General features: G+C 43.0%; 1 protein-coding gene and 1 long non-coding RNA gene across 2 annotated transcripts in view; both read right to left on the reverse strand.

Moving 5' to 3' along the window:
* Positions 1 to 15,552, reverse strand: part of LOC148934601 (uncharacterized) — a 75,776-nt gene extending 60,224 nt beyond the window's left edge. Inside the window, exon 1 of the long non-coding RNA XR_016141222.1 lies at positions 15,540 to 15,552. This is a non-coding gene — a long non-coding RNA (uncharacterized LOC148934601). The remainder of the gene's footprint in view (positions 1 to 15,539) is intronic.
* A 7,267-nt stretch (positions 15,553 to 22,819) lies between these two features.
* On the reverse strand, positions 22,820 to 24,486 carry LOC148934602 (uncharacterized). The gene has a single exon (XM_089084512.1). The coding sequence runs from the start codon at positions 23,646 to 23,648 to the stop codon at positions 23,151 to 23,153; it is 498 nt and encodes a 165-aa protein (XP_088940638.1). The 5' UTR covers positions 23,649 to 24,486; the 3' UTR covers positions 22,820 to 23,150.
* Between the last annotated feature and the right edge of the window lie 1,827 nt (positions 24,487 to 26,313).

Raw genomic sequence — 26,313 nt, forward strand, 5'->3', positions numbered from 1 at the left:
TAAAATAGTTTTCGTACGTTTCGTCGTAGGTACTTTCGACACCGAGTAAGTTTCGCAAATGTTTTGGTAATTGTCCGTTCAGTTTCTCGAAGAGTGTTTTTAGGTTTTGGAATTGTCCGGCTCTATGCCTTCGCTTCGGCATCGCAGAAAGATTCTTTCCTAAGAGACATTATAATAATTTTATTTTCACTCGGGGCTCTATACGTTATACGTGATAGAACACGTTGCAATGGAATGCAATGACGCGTTCAGTATAAGATAAGATACGTTGCTACAGATATTGCGTCTCGCGGGCGCTTTGGTGGGCGCCGGACAATCAGAGGCCCGTACACCAAGAACGCAAGATCTGTCTTAATAGCGATTATTATTTTCGCCTTAACACACGACCGAGAGATGTTGTACCTCGCGGACGCTTTGGTGGGCGTCGGACGATCAGAGGCCCGTGCACCAAGGCACAAAATCTCTATATTTGAAGTTAAATGTAAGGAGATATCGAAAACGAGCAACAGTTCGGTTTAGTTCCAACGTCGAGGAGCCGGCCCGTCAAGCGGGTAACGGTGCCTACCAGTAGATCAATAAAACGAACTGATTAATTGGCAAAAATACTTTGATTTTAATTCGCGTTAAAGAATCTTTAACCTCGCGAACTCAGTCGATTACGTTTCGCAAGGATGGGTAGGGAAGGTTCGTTTACTAACACAGACACTTCCACTCTTCACTTTAATTTTAATAACATGATAGGAATATATGAATATAATTATACAAAGAAAATCTTCGTTTGCTTAATATGATGGACTCTTTATAATAGTAGTATACGAATAGTGATTGTAGCTATACTTTTCTAAGATTTATAATTGATTAACGATATTGTGGTAATTGACAAGGAGAATCTTAACTCGAGATGTAATTGACGAAGAAAATAATCCTTACTTTCGGATTTAAAGAAAACAAAGTAATCGTCGTAGTATTATTTGAAGAATTGCACGTACTGCGGTTTTTACGTCTCGCGCATTTGACCTAAGTTAGGGTGCGGGGTTTCCGAGGCTGGATTGAGTCCACCCTGAGACGCGAAGTGAAGTCCTAAGATCTTCACCGAGAACTGGTCTGTGCTGGTCGTTCACTGAGCTCCTTTGATTCGGCGGCTCGGCGTACGGCGACGGTTTGGTGGGGCTGTTGCACTTGCGCAGCAGTGCCTGGAAGTGGGGGCCATGCTGTCATAGAGGGGCCTCCTGTGGTGTCTTAGAAGGGGAACTTATAGTCCTTCTGGAGGGGAGTCTTGCGCTCTTCTAATATACGGCGCATCTTATAATTAATACTTATTTAGCTGAAATATAGAAATTAACAATATATATTATAATATACCCATTACATATGTTTTATTAAAGTAAAATTTTAGGCGCTGTTTGTACGCTCGACGTGACAATTCCATTGCCGTGCCTCTCGTACAGACAAATTCAGAGGAAATTGCAAAAGCATTTACTCGACGCTTTATCTGTCAATTTGGTAGCCCCAAAGCAATATTGACGGATCAAGGATCAAATTTCACGAGTTCTATGATGAAGAAATTTGCAAAATGTTTTAAAATTAAACAATATCGTACATCCGCCTTTCATCCGCAATCAAATGGTTCGATAGAACGAAGTCATGTATTAATCGAATATCTAAAGCATTATATTATCAACGAGCGAGATTGGGATAATTCGCTCGAGCATGCTATGTTTTCGTATAATACTAGCGTACACGAAGGAACGAAATTTACTCCTTATGAATTAGTATTTGGAAAAATAGCACGTTTACCTTCTCAAATAAAAGATGATGATGATTTTGAAACTTATAATGATTACGTGAATGAATTAATTGACAAATTAGCAGATTTAAGGAAATTGGCAGCATCAAATTTAGGCATTAAATATTAACTCTAAAGAACGTTATAAATACTATTATGATCGAAAATTAAAAACACAAAGATATAAGGAGGGAGATTTATCTATTTATTAAAGCCGAAAAAGAGTCAATTTGTATGAAAGTAAATTTGATGATGAATATACCGGCTCGTACAAAATAATAGAAGTCTTAGAAAATAATAATATAAAAATTTTAATCTCTCGAAATAAAACCAAAATTATACATGTAAATAGAACAAAGCCTGCTCGCATTCTAGATCAGGGATGACGGAGAACGAATATTCAATAACGGAATTAAAAAATAATCCAGGAATATTCTACGAGGCGTTAGGTGAGATGCGCACGTCAGATATATCTTGGAAAATGATAATGTATATCAATTTAGATGATGTCATAGGCGTATCCGAAGGGCTTCAACGTGAAATAAACCGAACGAAACTGCAATGCGACCAAATTTCATATACATGTAGTACTGGTCGAAAACAACTCGCAGAATTAACAAGGAAAATTAATAAAATAAAACAATATAAATTTCATATTCACGAATTGCTCATAGGATTACGAAAGAAAAGAGCTCCCCTAGAATTCATCGGGCAATTGAGTAAAATTTTATTTGGAACACTAACTGCAGAAGATTTTTATTATATTAATAATGCGATGCAGAACATGTCGAAAATAAAACCAACGATCTTGCGATGCTACTTATCAATCAAACTATCGCAATGCGCTCACGTTTCGGGGAACTGTACAACATGAGGATAAAAACGCAGCTAGCCGATCTTCGACAATATATAGATGAAAAATATAAAAATGTAACCGACGTAATTATTCGAAATAAAATTAATGACGATATCGAACGAGTAATAGAGGATATAAATATAGCAATATTAGAACATGAAATCGATTTGAATATTCTAATAGACGGAATATTATTCGGAAAATAAGGATTAATACATCCACGAATAATATCGCCACAATATTTAATAAAAAATTCTAAACACATTCAAGAACAAATTCCGTATGCTGAATTTTCTGTAGCTATTAATAAAGAGGGAATCGATCGATTAATAAAAATTTCTACCCTGCACGTTGCATATCTACAAGATCGTCTTGTTTATATTTTGCAAATTCCATTGCTAACACCTGGAAAATATAAACTTTATAAATCAATACCATTACCCGTTAGATAGTCATTTGACACAACAAAATTTGCAACAATAGAAATCGAGATAGCGCATATAGCATTAAATGAAGACGCCGATAATTTCTACGAATTCCGTCAAGGAGAGCTAGAGGAATGCATAGCATCCGACAGTGTCTTTATTTGCCCAACTACATTCCCCTTGAAAAAGATAAGGCAGACTCCAAGCTGTGACGTCGAGATTTTATTGAATAAAAATGTAAAGCCTAATAAATGTAAAATAAAAATTATGGAACTTCAAGATACATACTGGAAAGCTCTGACTATTCCAGAAAATTGGATTTACTCTACAACAGAAAAAGAAATTGTGCGACTAAATTGTCGTCATACAACAAAGCAATTTGAAATAAATAATTCCGGAATAATTTCTGTTGTCTGCAACAAAAATATAAGATTAGAGCAAGAATGGCCACTATGAGTCATCCAGCTTATCAGACTACAATATTCGCTCAACATTTCATCCCCACGAATAATTCAAGCATTCTAGAATTACATGAGTCTATCCAAAGAGAATATAAAATTAATTTCACAGAAGCCGCGCATGAAATTTGGATAACCAATCATAGCAATATAGAGGCATCGTTTAACGATATTATAGAAAAGGCACGCCAGATCAAAGAAAGAAAGTTGCAAAGTTCACGCTTCACCATGTATAGTGCAGCTGCATGCAGTATCGGATTACTCGGGATACTCTTGCTCGCCTTGTCCTTGGCTTGCAAGAATTCCTGGATCTGTGACGTGGCAAGACAAGTTCACGAGCGTTGCTGTAAGAAACAAAGGAGCAATGATACCTCCTCCCACCCCTCAATAGAAAATAAAAACGCATGCTCTGAGAGTGCTTGCACTCAGTTTAATGAAGAGCAGCCTCAGAGTCTCGTCATTGCTACAAACGCTAAAGAAGAGCATTGCATCGTCTCGTAAGTGATACCCTATAAGACCTGAAATTTTTTATTAAAATCTTTGGGTGGTCACTTGCAGGAAATCAAAGAGAAAGTCTGAATGCGGAGACGAGCCAGCATTGTGGAACAACATTTACAGTGGTCCCGAGTTTTAGGACGACTTCGTCGAATGAGCAATATGAGCAGTCGATATCGCCCCACTCGCTCATATATAACGAAACCCTCCGGAAAACAGAATTGCATCCACTAGCCTCTCGCCGATACCGGAAGGACGAGACGTCTGGCCAGGGATGGACATCGGACCAACGGACCCCGATGTTTATCAACGAGAGCCCATCCACATTCCACAACTCTCCAGACGGGAATATGAGACCATTCCGCCGGTAGAGCCCGCCACGATTACGTCAACATTTCATCCGAGATCTACTACAGGAAATTGACGCAGGAATCGACACCGTGGAAAATCTACAGCGACCGCCAGAGGCAAGCAATTCAGAGGCCGATGAGCATAGATCTGTCTCAGCCGCAGCAACCGGAAGCCCAAGCAACTCCGAGCTCGAGTACATAGAAATGGGACCGCAAGAAACCTACGTCAATGCGCCAGCTGAGAGGCGTGACGTAACGACGCAGATTGAAGAGTCATCGGAGAGGACATACGACGATCTGGAACCTCCACAGCGAAACGAACATCCCGTAAGTGAAAGAGGAATACCAATACCTCAGAGCTCTCCCTTTCTTGGACGATCGCACAGTGTTCTCGTGCCGTCTTATTATCGTGACTATTTAAATTTGAATTCAATGCCCGCATATAAACTCTATTGTTTATCAGCATGGTATCTGCAAATTTCCGACAATGTGATACTGTGTGCGAATTGTGCTACATCCGAGCATACTTTTTGCGTGCCAAACCGCCAGCGTGCGCTATGGCGACATTTGCATGCCATTTCGCGAACGTTGTAGAATACCACAATACATTGCGGGCGCTGTTACAAGCTGTTATTGCGAGCGAGGCGCGCGATAGATTGCTTTAATTGCAGGCGACATGTGATAGACCATGAAGGCCGTGTCGACCACTAAGTATATACTTTGTTGTGCGAGATGGCTATGCCGCGAGATTTATTTTAGCTTCTGCCGCGGAGATATAATCGTATCTTCTTACATAACAGCTACCAGCGATAATACATGTATACATACATACATACACAAAAAAAATATGCTTCTCTTTATATTATAATAGTAATACATACATATAAAATAACAAGGAAAGTTTTTTTATCATTAAGCGATTAATCATTATGCGATTTTATATACATATTATAGATGCACGCATGCGCACATGCACTACAATGCATGTCAATGTAGTATGTAATGCAATTACTAATAAATAAAATAAAATGGTGATGGAAAAGAAAAAGGGGAAAAGAATATTATCCTTCAATCATATCCAACTACCATATCCACCCTAACAATAATCATAACAATAGAAATAAGAGTAACAAACAAAAAAGAGAGAGAGAAAAATTATAGAAATAAAAATGTTTTATAATATTTGATGCATGTGGAGAGACTGAAGACTCATAACAAAATAATAATGACAAGATATGCTTGAAATGAATATTTAATCTAATGAATATATAACTTAATAAAAACAAATATGTTAAGCTTATTAATCTTCCTTACGTAACATATACAGCCATTAATTAATTTTCGCAAATAATCTACACCTCTCCCTTAACAACCATTCCATAAAACATCTTTAATGATCTTAACAATAATAATATTAACAATAAAGGTGGAAGGAAAAAAAAACGTATAACACACATACAAGGAGACAGACGATTAGAAAGAGGAAAACACTAGCAATAATATACACAAGTATATGCATAAAAAAAATATATATATAATATAATATATATAATATATATTATATATATTATTATAATATATATAATATATATAATATAATATATATAATATATATAATATATATAATATATATATATATAATATATATAATATAAATAAAACATTAGTTATTATAAAGTTCGAAGATCGAACTTCTCCACAGATGGAGATGTCACGTCCCAGCGCCGAGAGTACCTCTAATCATGTTCAGTGTAATTTTTCAAAAATTTAGAATTATTTATGACTGTATCAGGAGATAGCACCGTAAAACCTTCCTATACATATAATAAAAAGAATATACCACTTAAAATTATTTAAAGATTTATACAAAATGGCCGGTCCTTACCATAACCTTATGGCGCTACTACAGCCTTAATGTTCCTAGTAAATTTTCCCTAGAACCTTACTAACAAAAAACAGAACATACCGAAATCACTTCTCCAGACTGTTCAGTAAAGTAACAAAGAAAATAGAGCTTAATATCACATCCTTATCAAAGCATTTCAACATTAACAACAAAATCTTAACAAATTAATATAAATAGTAAATAATGAATAAAAAACAAATGTAGGAAATATAACCTCGCCCACGTAATGCACGAAAACTATAATAAAACAATTATCGGTACATTGTAATATTTCTATTAACAATTATTAAACAAAATCATATAATTATATAAATAAAAAAATACCAACCAATTTCTTTATATCATCAAATATAACTTCAGAAACTAAGAAACCTTTGTATATCAAATCTTTCACTTTTGTTCCATTTTAATAATAAATATAAAAGTTAATAACAAAATTAATAAGAATAGAAAAGATATGAATAAGGAATAAAAGCCACAATGACAATATAACAAAATCCACGACAAAATATTTATTCAACAGTTCACCTGATACATATCCTTATTTCAAGGATAAATTTTGTTGATGTCCTCATATGGATATATTTTCTCTGTATAAATACATTCTCCATCGAAAATCCTTTCGAAAACATAAATACAGTTTGTGGCTACGATTCTTAATTCTCAAGATATAAACAAAATTAAGGGTATATGAAAGCACACACACATATATACATATATACGTACATTACACGTACATTTTCCTTATAAGATATAGTTTTCTTTATGAAATTATATAAACAACCCGGATAGAAACATATTTTATCTCAAAAAAGAAATTCTATGATTTAAATTTCATTTAATAAAATTTATAAATAAATAAATTATTATATTAACAAATAATTATTATGAAAGATTTGGACAACACACAGGAAATCCTGCAACTTATCTCATTACACATACCTACCTAACTCGCATCGTTTAGAAAATATTTAAACAATTATAAACTTGCTTACATACACTTACCTCAAAAATTCAAATCAGTTCAGCAGGCAAATCTCCGTATTGTAACGTCAGGAGAGCCAACGTAAAAATATTTTTCCTTCCCCTTTTATCCCACCTGCGCAGAAGCGCCACTATTCAAGCCAAAGTTGGCAACAACCGGCTCTCCTGCCGTTGACATATCACGCGCTGCGCCTTACCGCCAGTGAATATACACTGTAATAAATATAAGTAATAAAATTAAATAATAATAATAAATAAATCATGCTAACAATGAATCTAATTAATTGTAAAATTATTAATACTACAATAAGACTCGCATTGCTGTTGCGCATCATCTCCAGTCAGCCGCGCGCTGATTGGCCGACCAACGACCATTATAGATATGTGCGTCTAGTCTAGCTTTATAGGCTATGACCGCCGCGAGCGCCGCGTGCGTTGGCGTACCCACGCTACCGCCACGTTGCGCAACAGCGCCGCCGCAGGCCACGCGTTACAACGCGCGGCCATGCTCGTTCACTCTTGTACGCGCCGTCGAGTAGTACACATCGTGCGAGTGTCAATCCAAATCTAATCCCAATTCCAATTCTAATTTTAAGTCAATTCTATTTCGTCTCAATCTAGTTAAGTTAATTAAGTGATCATTTGTATTCTAAATTTTGTATTGCTCTAAATTTAACCAAGTGTCACGCGAGTGTAATTCGAATCATGAATATTTAAATATAGTAAGTACAGTGTATTCGCCACGTGTTATTCATTGCATCATCCTTCCTACCACCGCGAGAAATCGGAAGTGTTCGCGAGGCTAAAGAGGCAACGGACATTTATAACAACTCAAACCTTATTTTACCGAATAATTAGCAGTTAAAGCAAGAATTCCGATCGTTTCCGGGGGCAAGGTGTTGTGCGTTATCCGCACTTACCACGAAGGAAACATTGGACTTCGAGCACGCGGTAGCTCATGCATTCCAACGCGACGCCGAACCATAATGCGTAATTGGCTCGCAGCCGAATGCAATATCCTTACCCTAATCTTTTAATTAAATACAATATACGCCTGGAGCCTCTGCCGAATGCCTAAAGCACGGACGAATCGCGCGGGTCGTAACAACGCACTTCGGCGGCTTGAATACGACCTCCACGTGGCCGCGATTTACGATCATAACGCGATCATCGGCGAGGAAGTGAGTTACGACGGCGAGTACGAACTCCTCGTGCACGACCGCCTCTGGAGCGCCTTACCGGCCCCGTCCACCCCCGTAGCAGCTTACCAGGGAAGCAGTTTCGGATCACGCATCTCCCTCGAGGAGTATCTGCGCAGAGCGGACACCGAAAGGTAGGTGAAAATCATACATCAAGTTTTATTCCCGGTTGCTTTCGCGTTCCCATCTTGCATACGTTTCAGTAAAATATAGAGTATAAAGAAATTAGACGTGAATGAATATAAGAGTACTCGCGTTCAAGATTCTTTCGGGTTGCGTCACTCGTTTTGTTCGCGTCGACCGACCGTCGCATAGTTGCATCGCCCGACCGGAAGGGTTTTACGACCGACCCTTTTTTGCCGCTCTTGCCACTTTCTCCTAAGGCATGTAGGGTTTTGAGCCGGTTTATCGCTACGCACGGAAATATTCCAGTTTCGTAATATCATTTTAATATTGAATATTCGCCGCGTAATATTAATTCCCGTTATTTGACGTAATGTGCCCGCCTTGCTTTCTCGAGCCACGAGATTCGCGCACTCACCCGGCCGCCGTATACAGATACCGTAGGAGCACGGTGCGTTGCCTTACCACGTTCGGATATCGACGCGTGGACGACGCTATCGCCGAGTTACTCCCTAATAGTGCCGAATATCTTTGCTTTCGATGTAAGGAAGAAATACCAGAGGGAACTCTTACGTATCGTCTTGAATTGGCCCACGCGTTCCAGTTCGGGTATACTTCCGCCCGGGATCATTGCGATTGCTGCCGCGCTAGTCTTGTAATAGTCCGCGACATTGAGCTCTGCCCTGACTGCACCGAAGTTTTTACTGTGTCTCTAGAAGTGCTCAGGGAATTAGGCAACGCTATAGAGAACATCTGCGGGCGATACTACCTCGACGAGACCAATCCCGCTCCCGACGGCATCCTATCGCGCCGGCTAACCAACTTCTCTGTTGCACTGATCCGCTTACAGTCTAATAATCGCCCAACGTCTGGTTAAACGCAACGTTAGCCGTGTAATTCACTGAAATTTCCTGAGAACTCAATAATTCGCTGCTGACATTATCGGAGGGGTTCCCGCGGATTTGAGCAGTATAATCAGGGTTTCGTACTCCTTAATTCCTTAATTCCTTAATTCTTCCGAACCGCTGTTGGCGATTTGCCGCTCGATCGCTGGCAGCGTCGCCGAGAGGCGAGCGTATTCCCGCCTTGGTCCAGTGCCACGTGGCGATTTGCTTTGGCAATCTCGCCACCGCCTGCGACGTAACAGTATATAAACCAGTTCAACTTCTAGAAACCTTCATCCTAGATTTATATTTATAATTGTTATTTCCCTTTTTTCATTAACACTAATCCTATGGCTATGGCAAAAATCTTGAATATTAATATGCATGGAAAACTACCCTAACGATTCAATCACAATCAGAGCCATTTTATACCTGAAAACATTTAATAAATAATGTATTACAAATGTAAAAAGAGTTATACTGATATATTTTAGATATACTAATTATACGATGTAATCATTATTACTATAAAAATTGTAAAGTATATCTAAAACGATATTGCGATGATTAATATTTATTATAAAAGCTTAAATTCAAACAAACTATATGTTTGTTAATTATAAAAAAGGAATTATTATAACGAAGTATAACTCTTTGAAAACAAAAATAGGTCGACCGAATAGTCATAAGTATGACTCATGGTCAGGTTGTAAGCAAAAATAAGCCAACGTTAAATGTCAAGGCCGCCATAATATTTTAATATCACGAATCATCGCTAACTCATGGTCAGTTTATAAGCGAAAGTAGGAAAACATTAAATGTCAAGGGCGCCATAATATTTTAGTACCACGAGTCATCGCTGACTCATAACAAATGTAGGCTAAGTCGACCAATAGAAAACTATGTCAAGAACAACTAGAAGGTCTTAAATGCGTGAATCATAGCTGACTCATAATGAAAGGCTTTATTCAGACCTGTAGAATCATAACATTGGAATCTAGGTCACCCCTACTTCCATGTTTTGGCAACATATAAAAATCTCAAGCGACGATACCTTTGCGCATTTCCCATTTCGCACTTACGTTTCCACATCCACGGACACTTACATATTTGCATTTTATTCGCATTCGCATTCGCACTTGTACACGCACGTACATTTTTGCACTTGTACTTCCACTCGCATTTGCTAAATATATATATATATATATATATATTTAGCAAATGCGAGTGGAAGTACAAGTGCAAAAATGTATATGTATATATATATATATATCATTTATAACAGTGAATAAATTCCAATTTAAATACCACAAGTATGATATTATATTATTCCTTATTCCCAAAATCGAAAACTCTTTCCTGAAAATAAAAATCATTTCGACATTCCTGTTACTTCCTTCGCAGTATCTAATCCTGAGGTTTTACCCTCTTAACCGCATGGAAAAGAATCTCACAAATAACGTGTGAGTGTAACTGTCGAGGATCTGTTGATTTCGGCTCCGTCTGATCTACCAGGACCTCCCAGGACGTCACACTCGTCGAGGCGCCGGCGTGTAAAACATGTAACAGCGTCAATCCAGAGCATCAATACAACGAACTAATATGTTTTCATTCAGGTTCTTTAATTTATTTAATGTGATTTGTAAGATCTCTTTATCCTCGCAAACTCAATCGTTTCATTCGTTTCGCTAGGATAGGATAGGTGGGATTCGCTAATAATCACTCGCGGTTCAATTTTCACTTTGTATATTTGAGATTAAAAGTGAATAGTATAATGAAAAATATTAATGACTTACAGCACTAGTCTTAGAATCAAAATGAATTATTAAACTTAAATGAATATCGAAACACACTAATGTGTCGAGAGTTAATTAGGATATCTCGCACCTATCCTAAGAGAGGATGTGTTCACGAGCCAGGAACCTTCCCGGCTGTAGACTCGATGTGAACTGGTCGAAAGAGCCTCTGCACTGAACTCCTTCGTTTTCGGCGGCTCGAAGTGCGGCAGCGCTCCGGTGGGAGCGGCGGCGCTTGCATGGGAGGCACCGATGGTAGGGCCCCGGTGATCATGTGGGGGATACCAGCGGCTCCCCTGGTAGGGTCGGGAATACCTGGTAGGGATGTTCTTCATCCAGGGATGCATCACGTCTTTTATTTTTAATGTATTCTTATATATACGCTGAAATAAATGGAATTGAATGTAATAATTAAAATTTTATATATTGAAATGTTGTTTTGAAAATTTCTTAAAGTATGTTGTAATGTCGTTGCGATGGTGTGAGAAGTTGTGTTGGTGTGACCCAGCGGGTCTGCGGGGAGTTGAAAAAGGTCGGCGTTATCTTCCACGAGAGCGTTAACGTGCTCTACCTCTATGGCGCTGAGGTGGTCTAATCTAAGTAAGTCGCGGACTAAGGCAGCCCTATCGGTTTCGCGCGATGTTTCTTCTAATCGAGACGTAGTGACGCAGTTGACGGCGCGGCACTTCTGCGCGGGTTTCGACGCGATTAATTCGATTTCTTCTAATTGAACTGTGGGGACAGCAATTTCGCGGTCTGACTCTGTTGTGTTTACGATTTGCGCGTACGCTTTTCCTTCTCTGTTTGTAACAATCGCACGCCTGAAGCTTTCCTGGATGCGCAAAAGGAAGCTTAATTCCCCGCCACTCGACCGTTTCACGACCGAAATCGATGGTGGCGTCGTCGCGGAGGAAATCGGATCCTAAGATCCCTTCCTGTGCGATGGGGAAGTTATCAGGAACGGTGTGTAGATTTATTTTATGCCCTTTGAATTGAATTTCTACAGACCCTAGGGTCTCTATTTGCCCACTCGTGATCCCTGTAAGATGGATTATATCGTCCCTCGCGATGGGGGTATCTGGGTGTAGAGATCGTTTCTTGATGAGGTTAGGCGCGGCTCCCGTGTAGACTATGAAATTGGTTGGTCTCACTAAACCGCTAGCGGATAGCAGGACTGACGGGGCGTGAGATGGTTCCGACAGATTTAAGATAACGATTCGGACGCTTCTTCGTGTTCACCGTGCTCGCTGTATTCACCGTATTTACCGGACGCGGGTTTCTCGGGGGATCCGCGCGCGCCGCGTCTGTCCCGCGAGACGGATCCCGACCGTTTCCCAGCCCGTTGATTCGACTATTGTTATATTGCCGTTTTCGGCATTCCTCAATCTCGTGGCCGCGATTTTTACAATATCGGCACTATTTGTCATTCCGCGGCGATGCTGAGTCATGCGGCCCTTCTCCATTTCTCGGCCCGGGCGCGTTCCGGCCATTCGGAGCGCAGTGAGTAATTCCGCTCTCGACCTCTGTATTCATCAAAGCGCGGGGGTGAGTGTCGTCTTCCCGGTGGTGACGCCGGTCTGTAACGCGAGTTGCGCCATGCGTTTGGCTCGGGTTAGCGTTGGGCGGTGTCGGGCGGTCGTCGCAGCGGCGGTTGTCCTAGCCGCGCGGGCAGACCGTAGCGTTGCCGTTCAATTTCATCGCGCTTTGCGATTATTTTGGCAGCTGCGAATGCTTCGAAGGGCGCGTGGTAGTGCTCCGGCCGCAGCTGCAGACGATACGGCGTGGATAACTCGCAGAAACACTGCGCTGTAATCTCGTCTATTTCCTGGGTAATAAGCGGAGTTTAAGGTATCGCGAGCGCGTCGTTCTCCGTCTCTTATCGCGGACCTAATCTCTTTGACGCGGTCTATATAGTCCAGGATATGCTCGTTCGGTGGAAGCACGGCAGTTAGTTCTCCCCGATACTGGGCTACGCTCTTGACCGACCCGAAGGCACTATTAAGCAGGTCAGAGAGTTGAGTCACCGTATCGCAAGGTTCGTCGGCGACCGCGGAATGAGCATGCTCTCGTAATTTGATCATTAATAGTCGCGTGAGGGGCTTTTCGTAATGCGGGGGCAATATATCGCAGGCTTGCCTACACGCTCCGAAAAACTTCGACAATGAAATATTATACCCAAAAATCGAAAATTGGCACATACTCGGTTGCCTCTCGATAGGTAATTTTGGATACCGTGGGGACCTCGATGTTTGAGTTGTTGTGGTCTCCAAACAGCGGAGAGGTTTCGCCGAACAGCTGGTCCGGCGGGATGCTAGGGCTTCGCAGGCGGGTCGCGGCGCGTGTTCATCTCACGCCACATATGTAACTCGGCGCGCAGCGACGCTAGCATGTTGCCCATTTTACGCATAGTCGCCCGATTCTCTTCGATGTCAGCGCGGTCTCGTTGCATCGCGGCATTCTCCGCGCGGGTTCTCTCTCTTTCTCTGTTTAACGCGTCGGTTTCGGCGGCTAACTGCGCGGCGCGTTCCTCCTGCGCGGCGCGAATCCGCTCTAACTTCTCTTCGGTAAGAGGCTTTTTAGGATTTTGATGCGTATTCATATTACCGTCCTTCTCTTTTACAGGCGTGCGTAACATATGAGACTAACATTATGATGCAAAAAGTGGCGTAGGTCGGTGAGAAATGTTCGACTCTCCCGATTAACGGTATCCCACCGCTGTCACCATAAATTTGTCACGTCGCGGGCGGTGGCGATGTTGCCAAGCAAATCATCACGTGGCACCGGACAAAGGCGGGAATACGCTCGCCTCTCGGCGACGCTGCCAGCAATCGAGCGGCAAATCACCAGCAACGATTCGGAAGAGTTAAGGGGTATTAACGTACAAATCCCTGATCACTAGAATAAACGTGCGATTGAGCAGCGGGGAATCTAATTCTTAGTATTAGCGCGATCGCGCCTGGCTATTATTCCTCACGGTTAAGCAACGAGACGGAAAAGTTCATGAGTCGGCGCGAGACAATGACGTCTGAAGCAGCGTTAGTATCGTCAAGATAATATCGAGCGCGAACCTGTTCGATAGCCTCTCCCTCTTCTTCAAGTACTTCTAGGGCAACAACGAAAACCTCGAAACACGCGTCGCAGTGCTCGATTTCGCGGATTAACGAAAGCGGGGTACGACACACTCGCAGAAATTTTGGGACCCGGTGAATCCGAATTGAAATGAATGAGTTAATTCCAAGCGGTAAGAGAGGGTGCCCTCGGGTATTAATTTCTTACAACGATAACAGAGAAACTCGGCGCTATTAGGATAATTGTCGGCAGCTGAATTATTTACGCGGCGATAACCGAAGGAAGTAATGCAGCGCACTGAACCGACGCGATGTTGGAATACGGCGGCTGGATGCGTGCGTGAACAGCGGGTGGTATCAGATCGAGGGAAGCACATCATATTAATTAATTAATAGTATCCGCGAAGGTAAAACGCGTCCCTGCATGTCGTTGAATAATATTGCGAAATATTATCGGAGCTAGAAAGTTTGAAACAAGCATTTAAGAGTTTATTTTCCGAGTGTAGTCGTCGGACGGGGCAAAAACTATGCCCAAAAAAAACAAAGGGGTCAGTCGTAAACCCTTCCGGTCAGGCTTTCCCTTTGTAGAAGCGTTCGTTGAACTTGCACGGACACGTTCGGCTGACGCAACAGGGAAAATAGCGCGAGAAATATATGCGTATACATATATCTTATAATAATTTGTTAACGATTTAGCTACTTACCTTTCGTTAGAAGCTCTCTGCAAATAGTCTTGGAGAGAGATTCGCGGCTGGGAGTGGGGTTCTTGGGAGGTGCTGGCTGGTGCGGGCTGCGCGGGCAGGGCGCCCCAGAGACGGTCGTGCACTAGGAGCTCGTACTCCCCGTCGAAGGTTACCTCCTCGCCGATGATTGCGTTGTTATCGAAAATCGCGGCCACATGGAGGTCGTATTCGAGATATCGTATAGCGTTACTATGCCCCGCGCGATTTTTCGTGCCTTAGGCATTCGACAGAGGCTTTAGGTGTATATTATATTTAATTAAAAGGTTACGGTTAGGATATCACATTCGGCTGCGAGCCAATTACGCATTGGTTCGGCGTCGCGTCGGAATGCAGGAGCTACCACGTGCTCGAATCCGATGTTTCCTTCGTGGTGTTACGTCAAGACCGCGGGGATCCTTCCGATAATCTCAGCGATGTAACGTCAGGAGAGCCAACGTAAAATTTTTTCCTTCCCCTTTTATCCCACCTGCGCAGAAGTGCCACTATTCTAGCCGCCAAAGTTGGCAACAACCGGCTCTCCTGCCGTCGACATATCACGTGTTGCGCCTTACCGCCAGTAAATATACACTATAATGAATATAAGTAATAAAATTAAATAATAATAATAAATAAAATCATGCTAACAATGAATCTAATTAATTGTAAAATTATTAATATTATAATAAGGCTCGCGTTGCTGTTGCGCGCATCATCTCCAGTCAGCCGCGCGCTGATTGGCCGACCAACGACCATTATAGATATGTGCGTCTAGTCTAGCTTTATAGTCTATGACCGCCGCGAGCGCCACGTGCGTTGGCGTACCCACGCCATCCGCCATCTTGCGCCACGTGCTTTGGCGTGCCCACGCCATCCGCCATCTTGCGCTACGTGCGTTGGCGTACCCACGCTACCGCCATGTTGCGCAACAGCGCCGCCGCAGGCACGCGTTACAACGCGCGGCCATACTCGATCACTCTTGTGCGTGTCGTCGACTAGTAAACACCGCGCGAGCGTCGTCTCGTTCAAGTATAAGCGTGTTTCAATTTCTAGACTTAGTGCAAATTGTTTCAATCTCTAGTTTTAGTTCGAATCCTATTAATAGTTCAAATTCTAGTTTGATATATATAGTGTTAATATTCCGTGAGTGTAAATTCAGTGAATATCTAAATATAACGATTTCTATTTAACGCCACGTGTTCTTCATTATTTCATTCCTTGTCTCCGAGATTCCGATAAACGGATGTGTTCGCGAGGCTAAAGAGGCAACGGGCGTTCATCATAAATTCAAGCCTTCTTTTACCGAACAATTAACAACTAAAGCAAGAATTCCGATCGTTTCTGGGGGCAAGGTGTTGTGCGTTATCCGCACTTACCACAAAGGAAACATTGGACTTCGAGCACGCGGTAGCTCATGCATTCCAACGCGACGCCGAACCATAATGCGTAATTGGCTCGCAGCCGAATGCAATATCCTTACCCTAATCTTTTAACTAAATACAATATACGCCTAGAGCCTCTGCCGAATGCCTAAGGCACGGAAGAATCGCGCGGGTCGTAACAACGCACTTCGGCGACTTGAATACGACCTCCACGTGGCCGCGATTTACGACCACAACGCGATCATCGGCGAAGAAGTGACTTACGACGGGGAGTACGAACTCCTCGTGCATGATCGCTTCTGGAGCGCCCTGCCAGCCCCATCCGCGCCCGTAGCAGCTTACCAGGGAAGCAGTTTTGGACCACGCATCTCCCTCGAGGAGTATCTGTGCAGAGCGAACACCGAAAGGTAGGTGAGAATCATACATCGAGTTTTATTCCCGGTTGCTTTCGCGTTTCCCATCGGGCATACGTTTACATCAGTAAAATATAGAGTATAAAGAAATTAGACGTGAACGAATATAAGAGTACTCACGCTCAGGATTCTTTCGGGTTGCGTCATTCGCTTTGTTCGCGTCGACCGACCATCGCATGGTTGCATCACTCGACCGGAAGGGTTTTACGACCGACCCCTTTTTTGCCTCCCTTGCCACTTTTCCCTAAGGCATGTAGGGTTAGGTAGCCGCTTTATCGTTGCGCACGGAAATATTCCAGTTTCGAAATACCATTTTAACATTGAATATTCGCCGCGTAATATTAACTCCCGTTATTTGACGTAATGTGCCCGCCTTGTTTTCTCGAGCCACGAGATTCGCGCACTCACCCGGCCGCCGTATACAGATATCGTAGGAGTACGGTGCGTTGCCTTACCACGTTCGGATATCGACGCGTAGACGACGCTATCGCCGAGTCACTCCCTAATAGTGCCGAATATCTTTGCTTTCGATGCAAGGAAGAAATACCGGAGGGGACTCTTACGTATCGTCTTGAATTGGCCCACGCGTTCCAGTTTGGGTATACTTCCGCCCGGGATCATTGCGATTGCTGTCGTACCAGTCTTGTAATAGTCCGCGACATTGAGCTTTGCCCTGACTGCACCGAAGTTTTTACCGTGTCTCTAGAAATGCTCAGGGAATTAGGTAATGCCATAGAGAACATCTGAGGACGATATTACCTCGACGAGACGAATCCCGCTCCCAACGGCATTTTATCGCGCCGGCTAACCAATTTCTCTGTTGCACTGATCCGCTTACAGTCTAATAATCACCCGATGTCTGGTTAAACGCAAGGTTAGCCGTGTAATTCGCTGAAATTCCTCGAGAGCTCAATAATTTGCCGCTGAGATTATCGGAGGTTCCCGCGGTTTTGACGTAGCATAATCAGGGTTTCGTACTCCTTAATTCCTTAACTCTTCCGAACCGCTGCTGGCGATTTGCCGCTCGATCGCTGGCAGCGTCGCCGAGAGGCGAGCGTATTCCCGCCTTTGTCCAGTGCCACGTGGCGATCTGCTTGGCAATCTCGCCACCGCCTGCGACGTAACACTTCCTTAAAAAATATACTATGTACAGAACCATTGCTTCAATACCCCGACTTTACGCGACCCTTTGTTATAACGACAGACGCATCTAACTACGCCATTGCAGGCATACTAAGCCAAGGGGCTATAGGCAAAGATTTGCCCATCGCGTACACGTCTCGAACATTAAATACGGCCGAACAAAATTATTCTACGATAGAAAAGGAGTTGCTAGCTATACTGTATAGCATTAATTATTTCCGCCCATACGTATATGGAAGAAAATTCACTTTAGTAACCGATCATAAGCCACTGACATGCGATAGCGATAGGATCCTTATTAAACGCAACACGTGAATTAAATTTAAAATTTATTTCGATAAGTAAAGGAGCAATAGGTAATATATCGTGGAATACTATACATAGAATATTAAGAGATACATTTTGGAATGAGACAACGAGAATTACAGTATGTACGCACAAAGTTAGTACACCGCCGATTGAACAAAGAAACGAAATAATTACTGAAAATCACGCGTCCACGATCGGAGGCCATAAAGGCGTTAAGAAAACATACGAAAGAGAAAGAGAAAAATATTATTGGCCACGAATGAAGGAAGAAATACAAAGAGCTATAAGTCAATGCCACCAATGCCAAATTAAGAAACTAGTGCGCATAAAACCACGACAACCTATGATTCTCACAGATATACCAGATAAGGCATTTGACAAGATATCCATAGACATTATGGGACCGTTACCCGTGACTAATTCAGACAATCAATACATACTTACAATACAGGATTTGCTCACTAAACATTTTACCGCAATCCCTTTGAAAGATCCCGGGGCCATCAGTGTGGCAGACGCCCTAACCAATGAATATATCTGCATTTACGGTGCACCTGAAGCAATCTTGACCGATCAAGGAAAACATTTCTTGAACAGCTTGATGAATAACATCGTTCGTAAATTTAGAATTAAACAATTTAAGACGACAGCTTACCACCCACAGTCAAACGGATCAGTGGAACGTTCCCATCATGTATTATGGGAATATTTAAAACAATTTGTAGATTCTAATCATGAATGGGACAAATATCTTAAACTTGCAAACTTTTCTTACAATACCAGTATACACGAGGGAACGCAGTTCACTCCTCACGAGTTAGTATATGGCAGACTAGCCCGAACACCTATTAATAAGATAGACTTAAGAAACGAACGGAACGAAAGCTATGCGAACTATTTGGAAAATTTGTATAACAAAATCTCTCAAGCGCAGAGCATAGCACGCAACAATTTAATCAAATCAAAACATAGATCTAAATGTTATTATGACCGGAAAGCGAAACAGCGTGACCTAGGAGTAGGAGAAAACGTATATTTATTAAAAGAGCCCATAAGACATAAACTCGCCAACCAATACGTAGGTCCCTATAAAATTGTACAGATTCTAGACAACAATAATGTTAGACTATTGATAAGGAATGGTAAAACGAAAATCGTACACGTTAATAAATTAAAAAGGGAGGGGAGTCGGAGCCCCCACCTTGCTGAAACCCTATCGGGCCATGAAGAAGATATCGCTGTAAACGAACCCGGAGGGATCAGAAAACGCACAACCACCGAAGCTAGAACATGGACGCGTACACCATAATTATTCTTCTACTGCCAACTCTTGCTACCGCCCTGACTGGATATGATTGTGCAGGGAACGGATTAAATATAACAACAATGTCACTTCTCGACATAGGAGAATGTGCTCTGGAGGATCTCGAACCAATTACGACAGACACGTTCATCCAACTACTTCAGACTTCCGAATTCGAAACCATAAACGCTTATCAGTGTAAATTAGAAATAGATAGAAATATCTACCATTGCGGAATGCATTCACACGTATCGATAGTCACCGAAGGAAAGAAACAGTACATTAAAGAAATGGGAAGCCACAATTGTAAGAAATTACACGAAACAGGAACACTCGTGATAGGACACGCCATTGTCGACCGTTTGGTTATTAATTCAACCAACAGCCGTAGCGTAACTCTTGCAGGAATTGCGTATAACGACGGACGATGCGCCGGAGCGCAATATACCGACGGATACGGAACCTGGGAGAACGTAGTAGTCCAGGCTGCCGTTAGAATCACACTTCGAACCTTTTCGACGCCATTGAAGAGGACGACTGATAGAATTACCTTAAATTCCGGGACCCAGTGTATAGCTTCTGAAGGAGGCTGCAACGACTGTGATGGAATAGAAACATACTGGACCATCCCACCATTCGACAATTGCCACTTAAATAAATATGATGTCCTGTACGAAGGAACGGCAACCAAACTATCTCCGCGAGACAACCAGACCACACCCGAAATCTATACCGTAAACACAGACGACACTACATTCGCTTTAGCAAAAACAACCGAAATAAATGTGTGCGGATACAAACTTTATAACACGGAACACCCTAAGTTGGTGATTTTTGAAACACAGAGAGGTAGAACTTTTCAAGCAAAGAATCGCGTGACTGTCGATAATATTGACATCTTTACGTATGTCAATTCAAAATTTGTGTATGTTACGTCAAAACCGCGGGGACCCCTCCGATAATCTCAGCGGCAAATTATTGAAAACGCTCTCGAGGAATTTCGGCAAATTACACGGCTGACCTTGCGTTTAACCAGATGTCGAGTGATTATTTGACAGTGAGCGGATCAGTGAAACGGAGAAATTGATTAGCCGGCGCGATAGAATGCCGTTGGGAGCGGGATTCGTCTCGTTGAGGTAATATCGTCCGCAAATGTTCTCTATGGCGTTACCTAATTCCCTGAGCACTTCTAGAGATACGATAAAAACCTCGGTGCAGTCAAGGCAGAGCTCAATGTCGCGGACTATTACAAGACTGGTACGGCAGCAATCGCAATGATCCCGGGCGGAAGTATACCCAAACTGGAACGCGTGGGCCAATTCAAGACGATACGTAAGAGTCCCCTCTGGTATTTCTTCCTTGCATCGGAAGCAAAGATATTCGGCACTGTTAGGGAACGACTCGGCGATAGCGTTGTCTACGCGTCGATATCCAAATGTGGTAAGGCAACGCACCGTACTCCTACGATATCTGTATACAGCGGCTGAGTGAGTGCGTGAGTTTCGTGGCTCGAGAGAACAAGGCGGGCACATTACGTCAAATAATGGGTGTTAACATTACGCGGCCAATATTCAATGTTAAATAATATTTCGAAACTAGAATATTTCTATACGCAACGATAAAGCGGCTCAAAACTCTGCATGCCTTAGAGGAAAGTAGCAAGGGAGACAAAAAAAAGGGTTGATCGTAAAACCTTTCCGGTCGAGTGATGCAACTATGCGGCGGTCACTCGACGCGAACAAAGCGAATGATGTAACCCGAAAGAATCCTGAGCGCGACGAGTATACTTATATTCGTTTACATCTAATTTCCTTATACGTATATTTCTTTATACTCTATATTTCACTGGTGTAAACGTATGCCCGGGGGGGAAAACGCGAAAGCAACCGTAAATAAAACTCAATGCATAATTCTCACTTACCTTTCGGTGTTTGCTCTACGCACATACTCTTCGAGGGAGATACGTGGTCGAAAACTGCTTCCTTGGTAAGCTGCTACGGGCACGGATGGGGCTGGCAAGGCGCTCCAGAGGCGATCATGCACGAGGAGTTCGTACTCGCCGTCGTAAGTCACTCCTTCGCCGATGATTGCATTGTGGTCGTAAATCGCGGCCACGTGGAGGTCGTATTCGAGTCGCCGAAGTGCGTTGTTACGACCCGCGCGATTTTTCCGTGCTTTAGGCATTCGGCAGAGGCTTTAGGCGTATATTATATTTAATTAAAAGGTTAGGGTTAGGATATTACATTCGGCTGCGAGCCAATTACGCATTGGTTCGGCGTCGCGTTGGAATGCATGAGCTACCGCGTGCTCGTAGTCCGATGTTTCCTTTGTGGTAAGTGCGGATGACGCACAACACCTTGCCCCCAGAAACGATCGGAATTCTTGCTTTAGCTGCTAATTATTCGATAAAAGAAGACTTGAGTTATTATGAACGCCCGTTGCCTCTTTAGCCTCGCGAACACATCCGTTATTATCGGAATCTCGGAGACAAGGGATGAGATAATGAAGGACACGTGGCGTTAAATAAAAATCGATATATTTAGATATTCACTGAATTTACTTACACTCACGAACAAGATGGTACGGAATACTAATACTATATATATTAATCTAGAATTTGAAATATTAATAGCTAGGATTTGAACTAAATCTAGAGATTGAAACACGCTTAGACTTGAACGAGACAAGGATTTAGGAATGACGCTCGCGTGGTGTTCACTGGTCGACGACGCGCACAAGAGTGAACGAGTATGGCCGCGCGTTGTAACGCGTGGCTGCGGCGGCGCTGTTGCGCAACATGGCGGTAGCGTGGGTACGCCAACGCACGTGGCGTTCGCGGCGGTCATAGACTATAAAGCTAGGCTAGATGTGTATATCTATGGCGGTCGTTGGTCGGCCAATCAGCGCGTGGCTGACTGGAGATGATGCGCGTGACAGTAATGTGAGCTTTGAGATAGTAATAATCTTACAATTAATTAGATTTATTGTTAATATGATTTTGTTATTGATGTGTTATATTTGACATACTAATTATTAATCTGACTATTGTCATTAAATTTATTATTAATTATTAACTATTAACCTATTAATATTATTATTATTTAATGGTGTAAATTAGCGGCGATGATTATGCTATGAGTAAGGGAAGTGGTAATTGTTATTACTATTTATTATTTTATTTATTATTATTATTTAATTTTATTACTTATTTTAGGAAAAATGCTTACTATTATCGGTTATTTAATAATTTGCAATCTATGAGATTGCCTATATAATACTTATATTTACTATGGTGTATGTGTACTGGCGGTAAGGCGCATCACGTGGTACGTCGACGGCAGGACTTCGGCGGTTAGAATAATGGCGCTTCTGCGCCGGTGGGATAAAAAGGAGAAGGAAAAATTTTACCCGTTGGTTCTCCTGACGTCACACCTTCCCCCTCGGAAAAAAATGTCGGGCGTCCTGCACGACATTTTCCTGTGCATTTCTTATTGAGGTAAAAGTATCCTATCCTACGCACTTATTCACTAACACTGTTTACACTAACAGTTTTATATAATGTCCTCTTTTAAATATTTTCGCAGTTCGCTGTAAGAACGCGCGTGTTCCTCCGTTTCCTCCTTTTGAGGTGCTGTGGCTGGAAATGGCTTGTCTGCGGCTTGGTGTGGCATGAGGCGTTCGATGCTGGGCGAGTCGGGCTGGTTCGTCGGTTTCGCCATGTGCAGCAACAGGTTCGTGATTGATGACCAAACGGCTCCTAAAAGATGGATGCTCCATCCGTAGATCCTATGCAACGCATATCCGTGGATGATCGTGTCTATGATCAACTTGACCATCTTGGCTATCACGAATATGGCTAGCACCCCTGCGCTAGCAGAACCGAAAGTTATGAAGCCTTTCCAGATCCGTTTTCCCGCGCTCTCGGCGATTTTGTCGAGAGCTTCCTCGTCGAGTAAGTTGGCTAACGAGATGCTCCCTCCGGGGATGTTTTGTCCCAGTGCTCCTCGCGCGATGGTGTTCAACGTGGATGGTTTCTCGACCGGGAACATAATGTGGTCCCTCAAGCGGTCGAGGTTATCAGCAGAGTAAATTCTGCTCGTGGCGAGCGCATCTGGACGTACTTCCACCTAGGTGTAGAGAGTGGCTGGATAACTGGAGGCGGAAGTGATTCCGATGGCTTGGTGGTTAGTTTATACCAGGCATCATTCAACTGATACATGTTGGGCAATAGCTCGTTGCAGTCTTTATGCGTCCCCTTGCGGGTAAGTATTCTAGTGCGAGGTAGCAGAAAGTATGTGGCGTTCTTGTACGTCACTGGGGGCTCATTATAACATATCTCCGTGTGCCTCAACTTACAGGATACCGGTACTGGATGATGTGGATGACTTCTCCCGCGGTCACGGCGGTGTATCCTGGTGATTTCATCACTCTGTAGGCTATTTCGTAAGGAGCGATCGCAGAGAGCGACAAGGTGTTCTATAGTATTTGCCTCTCCAGCGCACATTTCTGCTTCATAATGTCGTTATAGAGTCTGGTGAGCTGATGCTGGACGTGTTTCTCTACGTACACGAACTTGGAGTTCATGTAAGCGAATATATCTAGGTTATTCATGGATATACGTGATTTGGCGACGAAGGTCTTCCCCTTCTGTGTTTCCAGTATAATCAACTTTGGATGTTCAGTGCGGTAGAGTTGATATCCGCAAAGGTTGAATTCGGTGGTTTTTGCTAATGCGAAGATAGTTTTCTTCGTGGTTACTGTGTATACGGTCGGTGTCGTCTGATTGTCTCTAGAGAACAACTTAGTGGCAATCCCCTCGTACAGTACGTCGTACTGGTTAAAATGGCAGCTATCGGCGGGCGTCAAAGTCCAGAATGTTTCAGTCCCGTCGTAGTCGAAGCAGCTCCCGTGTTGCGCCTGGCAATGCGTTCCCGTCGGCAGGATGATCATGCTCGTTGTTCGCTTGTACGAGGCCTCGAACGATCTAAGTGTTAATTTTAGCGTGGCCTGTATCACCACATTCTCCCAAGTTCCGAACCCGTCCGAATACTGCGTTCCAGAGCAGCGTCCGTCTATATATGTTTGTCCGGCCATTGTGATGCTCCGATGGTTCGTCGTATTGACCTTCAGGCGATCCACAACTGCAATCCCGATGTTCAGAGTTCCGATATCGTGGATGCGCTGGCAGTTTTCATGCCCAATCTCCTTGACGTAATCCTTGTGCCCGTTAGTGACGATTGAGACGTGGGAATGCATCCAATAATATATCTTCCGGTCAATCTCTAGCTTACACTGCAAGGCTGTGAAGCTATCGTAGTCGGATGATTGCATCAGCTGGATATACGTTTCTATGCTTCTCGGTTCCAATCTCTCGACGTTGCAGGTTCCAATGTCGAGCAACGACAGGATTGTTATATTTAGACCATTGCCTCCGCAGTCGTACCCTAGCAGGGCTTGGCAAGCTGGAAGGATTAAAAGAGCGGTTAGTCGGAATGGTCCCATGTTGTTCTGTTCGTTGTCGCTGCTTTACTGCCGCTTCGGTGTCCCTCACTCTCCGGTTCAGGCGACGATGGTGGGGAATGGCGCGTGGTGGGGCTCCGATTCCCCACTTTCTTCAGTTTGTTCGTATGTACTACACGGAACTTACCTCGCTTTATCTCAAGTTTCACATTATTGTTATCGAGTAGCTCGGTTACGACATAAGGTCCCGTATATTGCGGACTCAGCTTGTCTTCCCGCGGCTCTTTGAGCAGGTACGCGCAGTCGCCTTTGCGGAACGTACATGCGTTTACGCGTCGGTCGTAATACCTTTTAGATCGGATCTTCGCGTTATCTAGTTTCGGCGCGCTATTGCCTGAGCCCTACCAATTTTATCGGCTAGGTCAGCGTAATATTCTGCGTAACTTTCGTTGTTATCATTAAATTTTACGGTCTCGCTGGTGGGTGTGCGGGAGAAGTGCCCATACACGAGCACGATGGAGGGTGAATCGGGTGTCCTCGTGCACGCTAGTGTTGTATGAGAAACTGGCTAATTTTAATATTTCGTCCCAGTTTCTATCTTTGTCCACAAATTGTTTGAGGTATTCCCATGGCACGTAGTGTGATCTCTTGACCGATCCGTTGGATATGCGGTGGTCTTAAATTGTTTTATTTTGAATTTCCGTGCAATGCATCTCATTAATGAGTTTAGGAAATGTGTGCCTTGGTCCGTAAGGATCGCCTTAGGCGCGCCGTGTACGCAAATGTATTCGTTAACGAGTGCATCCGCAATGTCAATCGCGGAGATTCCCGGGATCGCGATGGCGGCTGAGTGCTTAATCAAGAGATCCTGAGAATATATGAATTGCCCGAGCGCGTAGTAGGGAGAGAGCCCATGATATCCATGGATATCTTATCGAAGGCTCGATCGGGCGTTTCTGTCAGCATCATAGGCTGTCTGACTTTTATCCGCGTTAGCTTATTTAATCGGCAATTTTGGCAATTCGATATATAGCGGTTTATCTGTTCTTTCATGCCGGGCCAAGTGTACCTTTCCTTAATTCGCGCGAGCGTCTTCGTCACGCCCTTGCGACCTCCGACGGCAGACACGTGGTACTCTTCGATTATTCGGCTTCTCTCATATACGGGCGGAGTCGCGATTTCGTTGGTACAAATATTTATGCCTAGATTATGATCCTGTCACGTCGAGCGTGTAAACCGCGCCTAAAATTTTAC

Source organism: Pogonomyrmex barbatus, unplaced genomic scaffold, assembly GCF_055798465.1.
Source record: "Pogonomyrmex barbatus isolate J1 unplaced genomic scaffold, ASM5579846v1 scaffold9, whole genome shotgun sequence".
NCBI classification, from domain to species: domain Eukaryota; kingdom Metazoa; phylum Arthropoda; class Insecta; order Hymenoptera; family Formicidae; genus Pogonomyrmex; species Pogonomyrmex barbatus.

Excerpts from the sequence above, each read along its gene's own strand:
- LOC148934602 (XM_089084512.1), bottom strand. The coding sequence starts at position 23,648 with ATGTTCCCGGTCGAGAAACCATCCACGTTGAACACCATCGCGCGAGGA.